The sequence below is a fragment of the Ambystoma mexicanum genome, chromosome 4p (assembly GCF_040938575.1).
Source record: "Ambystoma mexicanum isolate Mex_15411 chromosome 4p, UKY_AmexF1_1, whole genome shotgun sequence".
NCBI lineage: Eukaryota > Metazoa > Chordata > Amphibia > Caudata > Ambystomatidae > Ambystoma > Ambystoma mexicanum.
Genome location: NC_090927.1, coordinates 693947978 through 693960833, shown reverse-complemented (window position 1 = coordinate 693960833; position 12856 = coordinate 693947978). Strand labels below are relative to the sequence as shown.

The 12856-nt window shown below is 42.5% G+C and overlaps 1 protein-coding gene across 1 annotated transcript in view; it reads left to right on the top strand.

The window, feature by feature from the left end:
• LOC138453424 (CD109 antigen-like) overlaps positions 1-12856 on the top strand; it is a 349776-nt gene that overhangs the window by 240551 nt on the left and 96369 nt on the right. Inside the window, exon 25 of the mRNA XM_069606257.1 lies at positions 3389-3620. Within this exon, the coding sequence (XP_069462358.1) occupies positions 3389-3620 (232 nt within the window). The remainder of the gene's footprint in view (positions 1-3388; positions 3621-12856) is intronic.

The window sequence follows — 12856 nt, the reverse complement described above, 5'->3', positions numbered from 1 at the left end:
TGGGGAGTAGTAGCGGAAAATAGGGTGTTACTCCAAGTGTCTGTATGTTCAAAATCTGACACTTCATCATCTGATGCCCATATTCCTTGCGCACATTTTTGTAAATTCTGGAAAAGTTTAGAGGTTGTGTTCTGGATGAAAAGAGCAGAATTCTGTCAGAAGTGGACACACCATCTTACAAAGACAGGGATCGGATGATTTGGTGCTACAGAAAATATGTTAACTGGACATATAATATTAGAACAATTGTACATAGATAAATATGCATTTGGATCAAAAATAGATTTGTGTGCAAAGTGACAAGGGGAGTGTTCTTTCCGTATGCCATAAAAATGACACCGGATGACTCACAACTCTGTTCTCCACTGAGAGTACAGGAAATCTGCTAACCTATCAGGATCTTCAGAGGTTTGGGCATAGAAAGTCAGCCTTCCCACCCACTTTCAAAAGACATAAAAAGGACCACTGAAACCCAGGTAGGGACACTCACTTCCCACTTCAAACTGATTTCCTGCGAAGCGCTTTGCCAGAAGACTCCAGAACCAGAACTTAGAATCCAGACTCAAATCCAGAAGACTCCAGAACCAGAACTTAGAATCCAGACTTCAGAACTTGTAGCAGAGCGGCCTAGTCCACAAGCTGAATCCTTCAGAGGCCTCAGAATCCAGCAACCTAACCAAACTATTCAACAGCCGGGCGAGCTGTTTGATTCTGGCCTAGAACCCTGTGCCAGAACCCAGAAAGCAGAGCTGTATCCAGACCACCGTGCAGTGCCGATAGAAGACCAGACCCAGACCAGACCGCTGTGCAGTGCCAGAACTTTTGCCAAAACCAGAGACCCAGACCAGATAGCTGTGAGCAGAACCGGTACAAGAGACCGTCCATGGCGAGTGAAGCCCAAACATGACCAGATCTTGACGGCCTGTTTCAAATTTATAGTGTGAGTACCCACAGAACTGTGCACAGTCATCTCTTAGCTTAAAATAATCTAATTCAAACCATTTCCACCTATTTAAAACTGCATCATAGAAATCGTGTGTCCATTCTGTGATTTCAAACCTGTGAAAGTGTCATTTGTCATTCTGAGCTTTACTTTATTTTTGAGAATCTACCTCCACTATATTGTCCGTATCTTTTGAAAAAGATATAAATAAGGGCTTCAATGGGCATCCCAGACGGTTACCAGTCATTTGGTCGAAAACCAAAAGGTCAAATGACCATTTGATCGAATTAAAATGGTCGAAAAAAAAGGTCGAATTATTTTTTATTTTATTTTTTATGGGGGGGGTTCACCCCAACCCCCCTTTTTGTTTATAATTTTTTTTTTAACCAACCAAAACTTAAATAAAATATATAAATAAATAAATTAAAAAATCGACCTTTTATTTTCCGACCATTTTGATTCGATCAAATGGTCATTCGACCATTTATTTTCGACCATTTGACCGGACACCATCCCAGACTAGACACTGACTTAGTTGGAGTACTGAATTGAAGTCACTTAACAAGGGTCAATACGGTCAGAGGACGTTTAGCTTCCCAGTGAAGGCAGCTAAAATCTGGAACCTACTGCCACAAGACCTGATCAACCCTACCTACACTTCAGAAAAAGTGTAATCAAACATATCATCTCTACTGACCCTTAGTCGCTCACTACCTGATGCTCCCGACCCCTCTGGCCATTGGTGTTACTGTTTAGATGACTATGGGCCTCATTACACTGATGGCGGTAAGGATTTACCGGTACTGGTAAAATACCGGTAGCGGTAAATCCTTACCGCCTTACTACGAGGTCCCTTTGCGGGTTGGGGGATTTAACGCCTGCTTTTTGCAGGCATTAAAAACCAACCCGCAAAGGGACCCAGGGAGCTAATTACGGTACCGCAATTTGCGGTACCGTAATTAGCGCCTTCCCCATTCCCATAGAGCCCTATGGGGCAAAAATGGGAATGGGGAAGGGCAATGGTGGAAGGGGGAATTACCGCCCCGCCAACCTTAGAATAGGGCGGTAATTCCCCTTTCCACCAAGGCAGTGCCGGTATTTCATGGTTCACCGCCATCCATGTAATGAGGCCAAATGTGTCACCTAATTTAGGGCAATAATAACGTACTACTGTTTATAATTAGTGTAATATTTGCTAAATTGTACTCTTGTATATTGTATATTTTGTATCTATGTGAAATGTACATATGTATATTGGATATTGTACAACTGTTTTATTCTGTAACCTGTAAGTTTTGCATTTTCTTATTATGGCGCCCTATTACCCACGGGTCTGGTGCGCATAAAAAGTGAATAAACAAACAAACAAACAAACAAACAAACATAAATGTAGATATTCTCTGTCATGTGAAGCAGGACAGGCTTTCAAAAAACTAAATAACTATACAAATATGAAGCAGCACCAATGTGAAAAACACATCAATGTGCCAAGTAGCAGTGAACGATTTTTAAAGCGTCATTCACAAATAAAATTTAATACCAAATGACCATCGCTATACCTGAGCTTTCACAAATATGTACTTGTCCTGAATTAAGGGGCAGCTAACTGGCACCATGGTCCCTCTCACAGAGACTTGTGTTTGGGATTTGAAACGTGAATTGGATAATTACATGCAATGTCAGAGAGCCAAACCTCTTTCCAGCCGGACCTAAAAAGGTAAATTTACAGTAGCGAGGTCTGTCCTTCCAGCACACCCCTTTTCATAAAGGAAGTACTAAAAAATAGAGTTATGCCTGTGATTCTTAGTTGCGTATTTTTTTACTATTTCCACATCCATTGTGGGAAATGTTACCTGTTCACGATGTGGTATGCAACCCTCAATATTTGGATGTCGAATGTTTTAGTTTTTTCTTTACTATTCTTTGAAATGCCAAAATTCCATCTTTACCAAGCCCCGATCTTGTCCATACATTTAACACTTTCTTTGAAATATTGACAGTAATCGTTCCACTGCAGTTATTTAAGAGTAACCGCTGCAAACAGGGTGTCCTTTCTGAATGTCTTTTTCAAACTTGAATCTTGGAACTTTGGCGCACTCAATCAACATAATATTACTAAACTGCATAGATTGTGAGCCCATCCAAGATTGGCCTTGATTTGAATATCTCATCATATGGATATTTATAATTGCTTAAGAAGAACATAAATCAGATCTTATTGACATGCAGACATGCACATTTCCTTGGGGTGTGATACTGTCCACTTGGACTTTAAGTCATCTAACACTATGTGCAATTAAGTGGCCATAAAGGGAAATACTAGGGATTACAGAACAATTGATAACATATACAAATAGAACATACGTATTTGGGGAAAATATGGCTCACTATTATGTAAGAGGCTCTTGTATTAAAAATGTCTATTGCTTTATCATTCTTTCCCAGGTTGTCTGCCTTTGTGCTCCGGTGTTTCCTGCAGGCCCGGCCATTCATTTTCATTGATCAGACCGTACTGGAGATCACCATAAGATGGCTTATAGGGTTCCAGAAAATGGATACTGGAGAATTCACTGAACCAGGACGTGTAATACATACAGAACTCCAGGGGGGCCAAAGCGGCCCTATCACTCTCACATCCTATATACTGACTGCTCTACTGGAGGATCCGGTGTACAGGGTAAGTTACCGACAGACATTACTACTAAGTTTCCACCAACCTTATTGTGAGGATGCCTTTGATGTTGCAAAACACATCTCACAGTAGAAAAATGGCTTTTAGACAGGGCACTAACCTAAGTTATAACAATGAATGCACAAAAGCAAACCTGTACATGTCAAGAGGTTACCACATTTTGAGATAAATAACGTTACCTAGAGACTCAACCCCCATTAATAAATGGTAATAATGCTCGAGAACTGCAAAGAAGAGATTCATATAACACAGTCACAGGGAGTGCATCAAACCTTGTAATGGAGGCCAAAAGGACACAGAGCTGTTCCATATGTCTCACCTTTCTACCAAAAGTGTCAGAAGAACTGACTCTGGCTCAATGTGAATACAGGTTGGGATTTTTGTGATGTACATCTAAAAAAAAAAAAAAATCTGATGAAGATGCATGAGGGGCACACAAATGAAAATGGAGTCCAAATTCAAAGCAATACGAGACAAGACAGGATGTAATCAGTGTGCTTACATGCTTCAGAATGGGGGCCTCATGTTAAAGGTGGCGTAGCTTCCACCACCTGCTGAATGTCAGGGGTTTTGTGGTATTAAATTGGCACCTTAAAGTCACTTCAACTAAAGTATGTTCACTGAAATTCAAGGGTTTTGTAAGGTTATAACTCCCTCTGCCTGTGATTCTGTTTTTTTCTGATAACCTAACTAATGTCAAATCCAGTGGTTGGGAGTGGTTAGGAGCGGTGTTCCTCTACTTTTTTAAATTATGTTTTACTGTTCCTATACTTGCATTTTAAAAATAAACCGCCCTGGAATGGTACTGTACTTCAGTGCACTGAACATTCCCTTTAACAGAAGGTGGATTTGTTTGGGGGGTTTGTATTGTGAGTAGGAGGGAGCGTGGTGATGGGGTTTGTGGAGAACAGGGCAGGCCAGCATGGAACATAGTTCCACTACTTCTTTTCATACACTTCGACCACTGGTCAAATCACTTGTTAACAATATCTGTTCACCAGCTACGCAACATCGGGTTTATCAACTATTTAATCTTTTTTGTATCCACTAGATAAGAAGGAATTATTAATGGTGCACGGTGATGAGGAAGAGTGAGATGAAGTTAGTGGTGGACTTTGATTAGGAAGAGTGAGGTGGGATAAGGGGGACTGTGAAAAGAAATTGTGAGTTGATGGTAGTGGGGCACTGTGATGAGGAAGAGTGATATGGTTGAATTGGAGGACTGTGGCGAGGAAGAGTAAGGTGGTAGTAATGTGGTACTGTGGTGAGGAAAACTGGTATGGTGGTAGTGGGGGACTGTGATGAAGAAGAGTGAGATGGTGTTATCGGGGACTTTGATGAGTAAGCATGGCATAGTGGTAGTATGGTACTATGACAAGGAAGAGTGAAATGGTGGTAGTTGGGTTCTGTAAACAGGAAGAGTGAGTTGGTGTCGGTGGGGTACTGTGACGAGGAAGAGTGACGTGGTGGTAATGGGTTACAGTGATGAAGAAGAGTGCCATGTTGGTAGTGGAGGACTTTGAGGAGGAAGAGGGAAGTGGGATTAAAGGTAAGATTACCATTGCATACTGAAATGTGGAAGAGAGATGCGGGGTATGGATAACTATTCACTACTGAGATGAGGAAGAAGGGAGCCTTTCCTTTTGAGACTAGGGAGGTGAGCCTGGTATGGAACATTTCCCCCTAAGGGTGGCGGTATGAAGGACAGTGAGAGCCTCCCCTTTATGGGACAAGCACTCCTGTTCTGTCAAGGTACTCCCATATACCCTTTCTTGTGGGCCGTCAATAACATCCAGGCTTCCGAAAAAACCATCAGAACAATCCAATGTATGTTATTGTAACATTGAACCCAACATTCAACTTGAAGAAATATCTGATCAAATTACTAAGAAGAACAACAGAGGTGAACGGGTAATGCTGATCGCTCAATGGTTGGAAGCCAACCAAACTTTGACGAGGAAGAACGATAAGCAAGGGAGAAGGCTCAACAGAAAGAAAGAACTTGAATACTTTGCTGGGGAGGAGCCAGAAGTGTAACATAAAAACGGAAGATTGACTACAGTAGGTGTGTGAAACCCAGGAAGTTCGAATCAGCCAGGAGGTGGAAGCTGATGAGAACCGGGAGATCTTCTGTAGGGAGGATCAGGCCAGTTGGCATACACAGGAGGCACAGAGCGAGCAGAGAGCCAAACCAGGCAAGGGAAGAGCACCCCGATCAAAGGAGACCCGATTGAGTGGTGGCATGCCAATGGAAGGCTGACTGTCCAGTTCAAAAACAACGCAGAGACCGCTGCAGCGTTGGCTCCATAGAGCCACGAAGAAGAACCAAGAAGAGTCAGAGTTCAGGTCAGAACCACTCTGAGTCTGAATGTCATCTCATCCTGGAGAAAGACACAGTGACGCTAGCTTGTGAGAAAGAAGGTAATGGAAGCAGCAGAAGACCCAGAAGGGGATACAGGGATCTAGAGCACACTCGGCCTACTCAACCCAGTGAGTGGACAAGTGTCCATAAGAGTAAGAATAACTGCGGGACTCAGTTTACTTGTCCCAGTGAATCGTCAAATACCCACTAGAAGGAGAATTACAGTGGAACCTGTTTCACTCCTTGCAACAAGACAGAAACTGAACCTAGGAGCAAACATAGTTGTTTGCACTACTACATTCATCCCAAAAAGAAAGTTAGTTTATCAGACAAAGAGAAATTTGATATGAAACACGTTCATGAGCAAGTAAGGAACCAGAGGAATATATAGAAACAAGATCAAGTAAACAAGGATTTCAGTTCCCCAGAAGTATTAGAAAAAGGGAGTTTTAAAAAGGCACTTCAAGAAATCACAGTATGAAAGTGTCCAAACCCAAACACAGTGAGGAAACAAAGTTTATCTACACCAGAAAAGTGGAAAGGTCCCAGAGAGGAACTGAACATATTGATCTTAAAAATAGTCAAGAATTATCTAAAAATCAGTTACTGTGGCCTGAAAAACCTATCCAGGAGATCGGAATCATTCTCCTGGACTTTTTGCTGTTTTCTCTTACTGGTAGGGCCAGTATAGATTAGCTTTGAGACGGAGAACAGACTGTTTACTTTTTGGACTTCACTATGGCAACAAGCATACTGGTTAGTTTTGTTACATAGGGAAACCCATAGAAAACCCATAGAAACCGCCGGTCCGATAGAACAGCAAGTAGAGCGCTTGCTTTGACATCTGTTCAGAGCCTGCCGACGCAGGTCCAAATCCCAGCATGGCCAAACTCAGCCTTTCATCCTTCCGAGGTCGATAAATGAGCACCACACACCATGGGTAATAATACACAGCTCTCAGATACCTGAGGGTTCGTAGCACTATATAAATGCTAAATTATTAATAAAGGCCTTGTTCTTATAATTTAAATAAATCACTTGCTAAACATGCCATAAACGTATCTGTCTCCTTCTTCTGACCTACCGCAGGGTATATAGGTAAGATAACTATTCAGTCCTGGGACGTGGAAGAGGGTAGTAGTGGTTCTGGTAGGATTACTACAGAAGGAACTCTAGTTCTTAACTGTTAAATCACATGAAAAGCTTGTCCAATCAAAATAAAGGATATAGTAAACAAGCATCAGCTTCCTTCAGTCTTTCGTTGCAGACTTTTTATTAAGGTAATTAAGCAGTTACACGCTTTCTGAACACATTTAACATCCCCAAAACACTAATACTGCCCTCCCACACATTTTCAGTTAATTTAGGAAGCAAACCAAGTAATGTTTTTATATTAAAATAAGGATTGCTCCCTCAAATGATTTAAAATACTTCTCTTCCCCTAACTAGCAAGCACAGTGATTGCCACATCTCAGTATATTATAGTTTAGATGTACTTGCTCTTTTTTTGCCACTCAAAACAATTGGCAAAACGCTTGAAAAAATAATCACTATCCCCAAACCCAAACCTTCACCAATCATGCTTTCTCACCCTGCCCACATGCTCCATAGCTGCAAAGCTACCATCCTTACACCCCTTATATCATTTTAGTTCCATTTACAAACATGAATTGATAATCAAATCGAGATTTCCCTAACGGAGAATTTTCAGAAATGAAAAATCTTGCCACCAGCAATGCCTCATGGGATACATGACTAACGTTTTGGGTATAGGGGCACCCCGCTCAAAGTACAAAAACTACTAGACAGATTTATGCCAAACCAACACAGGATTCCCTTTGAGCGCTTTGTGCCTTATTTATTATTTGGGGCGAACCCGTCCAGTGGCTTAGGCTGTGCACTTGAACAAAAATTGGACATTTACCCTATGGGAAAATGAATTGAAAAGTAAAAAACACACCCTTTGTTTTATCTTTTAAAGTGCAACACGTATTTCGGCAAAATTCTCCAGTTCTGGGACGGTGGGGGGCAGGAGGGCATGATCCGATATTTGGCTTAAAAGTTGTTAGCCATAGACTTTTCTTATTTCCTATGGTTGATAAGTTTAACCTTCAATATAGGGCGACTAGTGCCTGTAGTGTGTAGGTGTGTGTGTATGTGTTATATATATATATATATATATATATATATTTATATATATATATATATATATTACACAGCTGGGCAGCCTATAACTTTGCTCCCCCTAGACAAATCCTCACCAAACTTTGCAAAAAATGTATTTAGGCCACTCTTTTTTGCAAAGTTTGGTGGGGTTTGGTTGAGGGGGGGAAAAGTTATGGGGGGGGGTCCCAAAACGTCTTTTTTTCCCATAGACTGAATGAGGGAAAAACTTTGCGCACGCCTACAGGCCAAACTGCTGGACGGATTTCCCCCAAATTTGCGGCAGGGCAGGGGCTTGGTCCCGAAAGTGTGCTTTTGTAAATTTGGTGACAATCCGTCCAGTAGTTTTCTTTAAAACAAACAAAAAGTAAGTCTAAAAAAATTAGTGATATCTATGTCCGCTCTGCAGTCACACTTCTCTGTTCGCTCTGCGGACAAGATAACAATTGGCTAAGGGGCTGGCGTCATGACCGAGGACATGCAACGTCTCTGCCGATTGGCTGGAGTGAGGCATGATGTGCGTCAGATTGTTTGGATGCGCCCGACATCTTGGATCCGCCGACAGTGCGGCGGTGACCAGAGGCGAAATGCGGTTTCGGAAACTGTTTTGGTGTGGCAGAATGCGTGGGGAGGTTCAGAGAGTAAGAGATGGGTGAAATACTTGTTTAGGCGGCAGTTGTTAATGATGTATTCCATATGCCTGCCTTGTCCGGGATGTTTGTAAGTACTGAAAATGAGGGGTATCATAAGGATAGAACTTTAGTCCGTGGTGTGCGCAGGCAACTTGAAACTGTTCTAAGGACACGCGTGGTGTTAGCAAATATTAAAATTTAGTACATGCCGTAGTTACATTTTTGGTTTCTATTGGTGTGCTATTGATTTATACGGCGCTATGGGTGTGATATGCTGCGGTGGTTGTGGCCAGCGCCTAGAGTCTTGGGTGCATGGCCGTAGGCCGTAGGCCATACTCCCAAGATGCTAGGCCCTGGCCACAACCACCGCAGCATATCACAGCAACAGATACACCCGTAGTATCAAACATCAATCAGGTGGTTGTGGGGAGGGCCTACAGTCTTGGGTGCATGGCCGAAGGCTATGCACCCAAGAACAAAGTTATAAGCACTGGAGTTATAAGCCACTCTGGTTTTTATATACTGCACACCCATACATTCAAATATCTATGGCCTTACACCTAAGACACTAGCCAGCGGCGGCGACCAGAGGCGAAATGCAGTTTCGGAAACTGTTTTGGTGTGTCAGAGTGCATGGGGAGGTTCAGAGAGTAAGAGATGGATGAAATACTGTATTTGTTTAGGTAGCAGGTGTTAATGATGTATTCCATGTGCCCGTCTTGTCAGGGATGTTTGTAAGTACTGAAAATGAGGGGTATCATAAGGATAGAACTTCAGTCCGTGATGTGCGCAGGAAACTTGAAACTGTTCTAAGGACACGCGTGGTGTTAGCGAACATTAAAATTGAGTACATGTCATAGTTAAGTTTTTTGTTTCTATAGGTTTGCTATTGATTTATATGGCACCATGGGTGTGATATGCTGCAGTGGTTGTGGCCAGGGCCTAGAGTCTTGGGTGCATGGCCGTAGTTACATTTTTGGTTTCTATTGGTGTGCTATTGATTTATACGGCGCTATGGGTGTGATATGCTGCGGTGGTTGTGGCCAGCGCCTAGAGTCTTGGGTGCATGGCCGTAGGCCGTAGGCCATACTCCCAAGATGCTAGGCCCTGGCCACAACCACCGCAGCATATCACAGCAACAGATACACCCGTAGTATCAAACATCAATCAGGTGGTTGTGGGGAGGGCCTACAGTCTTGGGTGCATGGCCGAAGGCTATGCACCCAAGAACAAAGTTATAAGCACTGGAGTTATAAGCCACTCTGGTTTTTATATACTGCACACCCATACATTCAAATATCTATGGCCTTACACCTAAGACACTAGCCAGCGGCGGCGACCAGAGGCGAAATGCAGTTTCGGAAACTGTTTTGGTGTGTCAGAGTGCATGGGGAGGTTCAGAGAGTAAGAGATGGATGAAATACTGTATTTGTTTAGGTAGCAGGTGTTAATGATGTATTCCATGTGCCCGTCTTGTCAGGGATGTTTGTAAGTACTGAAAATGAGGGGTATCATAAGGATAGAACTTCAGTCCGTGATGTGCGCAGGAAACTTGAAACTGTTCTAAGGACACGCGTGGTGTTAGCGAACATTAAAATTGAGTACATGTCATAGTTAAGTTTTTTGTTTCTATAGGTTTGCTATTGATTTATATGGCACCATGGGTGTGATATGCTGCAGTGGTTGTGGCCAGGGCCTAGAGTCTTGGGTGCATGGCCGTAGGCCATGCTCCCAAGATGCTAGGCCCTGGCCACAACCACCGCAGCATATCACAGTAATAGATACACCCGGAGTATCGACCATCATTCAGGTGGTTGTGGGGAGGGCCTACAGTCTTGGGTGCATGGGCGAAGGCCATGCACCCAAGACCAAATTTATACTTAGTGAAGTTACAAGCCACAATGGGTGTGATATGCTGTGGTGGTTGTGGCCAGGACATAGAGTCTTGGGTGCATGGCCAAAGGCCATGCACCCAAGAACAAAGTTATAAGCACTGGAGTTAAAAGCCAACATGGGTTTTATACAGTGCAGTGGTTGTGGGCAGGACGTAGAGTTTTGGGTGCATGGCTGCAGGCCGTAGACCATACACCCCAGAGTGTAGACCCTGCCTACAATCACTGCAGCATATCACATTCATACATCACACCCATTCAATCGATTATGTATCTGGTAATTGTAGGCAGGGCCTAGAGTCCTGGGTGCAAATTGAGTACATGCTACAGTTAAAATGTTTCATTCTATGGTTGTGCTAATGATTTATAAGCCACCATGGGTGTAATATGCTGTGGTGGTTGTGGCCAGGGCCTAGAGTCTTGGGTGCATGGCCGTAGGCCGTAGGGCATACTTCCAGGACTCTAGGCCCTGGCCACAACCACCGCAGCATATCACAGCAATGGATACACCCGTAGTATCGGTTATCGATCCGATGGTTGTGGGGAGCGTGTACAGTCGAAGGCCATGCACCCAAGAACAAAGTTATAAGCACTGGAGTTATAAGCCACTATGGGTTTTAAATATTGCACACCCATAAACTCAAATGTCTATGGCCTTACATCCAAGACTCTAGGCTCTGGCCATGACCACTGCAGCATATCACAGCTATAGATACATGTGTAGTATCAAACATCAATCAGGTGGTAGTGGGGAGGGCCTAGAGTCTTGGGTCCATGGCCAAAGGCCATGCACCCAAGACGCAATTTATACGTACTGAAGTTTTAAGCCACAATGGGTGAGATATGCTGCAGTGGTTGTGGGAAGGACCTAGAGTCTTGGGTGCATGGCCAGAGGCCATGCACCTATGACTGAAGTTATAAGCACTGAGGTTATAAGTTAGCATGGGTGTGGTGTGGTGGTTGTGTGCAAGACCTAGAATCTTAGGTGCATGGCTGCAGACCATGCACCCAAGACCAAAGTTATAAGCAGTGAAGTTATATGCCACCATGGTTTTGTTATGCTGCGATGGTTGTGGGTAGGGCCTACAGTCTTGGTTGCTTGGCCGTAGGGTGTAGGTGGTAGGTTATACATCCAACACTCTAGGCCCTGCCTACAGCCACTGCACCATATTACTGCCATAGATCAGACGTATAGATTTGAAAATGTATGACGTGTGAAATTATACTTACTGTTTACTCTGTTGAGATTCAATGTATTTCTTGCATGACTTTAGTGCTTGGCGGAAATATCCTTTTATAATTTCTGTGATAAAAGAAAAGAGCATGTTAGTGTTTATATTTTATATAGACTTATTACATTGTACAATAGACATTTTAGCTTTTTTTTTACCCTCAAATTTAGTTTACAAACCAGTGTACTGTGCATTTTGCTCAGTTTCTGTGTTTGTTTTTCAAATCCTTGGACCTGGGGGAAAAAAATCATTGTCGGATTAAAAGAAACCCTTTCTTTGCTATGCAAGAAACTATTTCTTTGTTTCCTTTGAGTGTTTACTTGTTATTTCTGATTACTGTTATGTATGTTGCCTTGTTGCAGATTTTTTAAACAGTTAGATACCTGTTGGCGTATTCTAACTGTGTATTTTTTGTTTCGGAGCTGTGGTATTCATTTATCTGTGTGGTTGTTATACACTCTTGGGCAGTTAGATACCTGTTGGCGTATTGTAACTGTTTATAGTCTTTTACTAGAACTTTTTGTTAATGTTGATGTACAGATTAGTTATTAAATTTTGGCTTTAAGAAAAGTAAATACGCATTTGTAAGATTAGCTGGCAATCTCTGCTTTACAGTAATGATACTATCATTACATTCGAACCATCCACATTTCTTTTTAATATATGCAGTGTAGTGACCTGCATTGGTTGTGGCTCCTGCGTGGTATATTATACCTATTGTTGTAAAGGTTTTCTTACCAAGTGACACTTGACCGTGTGTGAATCCAGTCAGCTTGCAGTTGTTTTGGTACCATATGCATTGTACCGTAGAAGCATAAGTATTATGTAGTTACTATGTGTTTGTATCACTAAGGTGGAGCGATTATCTGAATTGCACATAGTACATAATCTGCCATGGTTTGCATTCTGTAGAAGTTGCTGAAATGGAATGGACTCACAA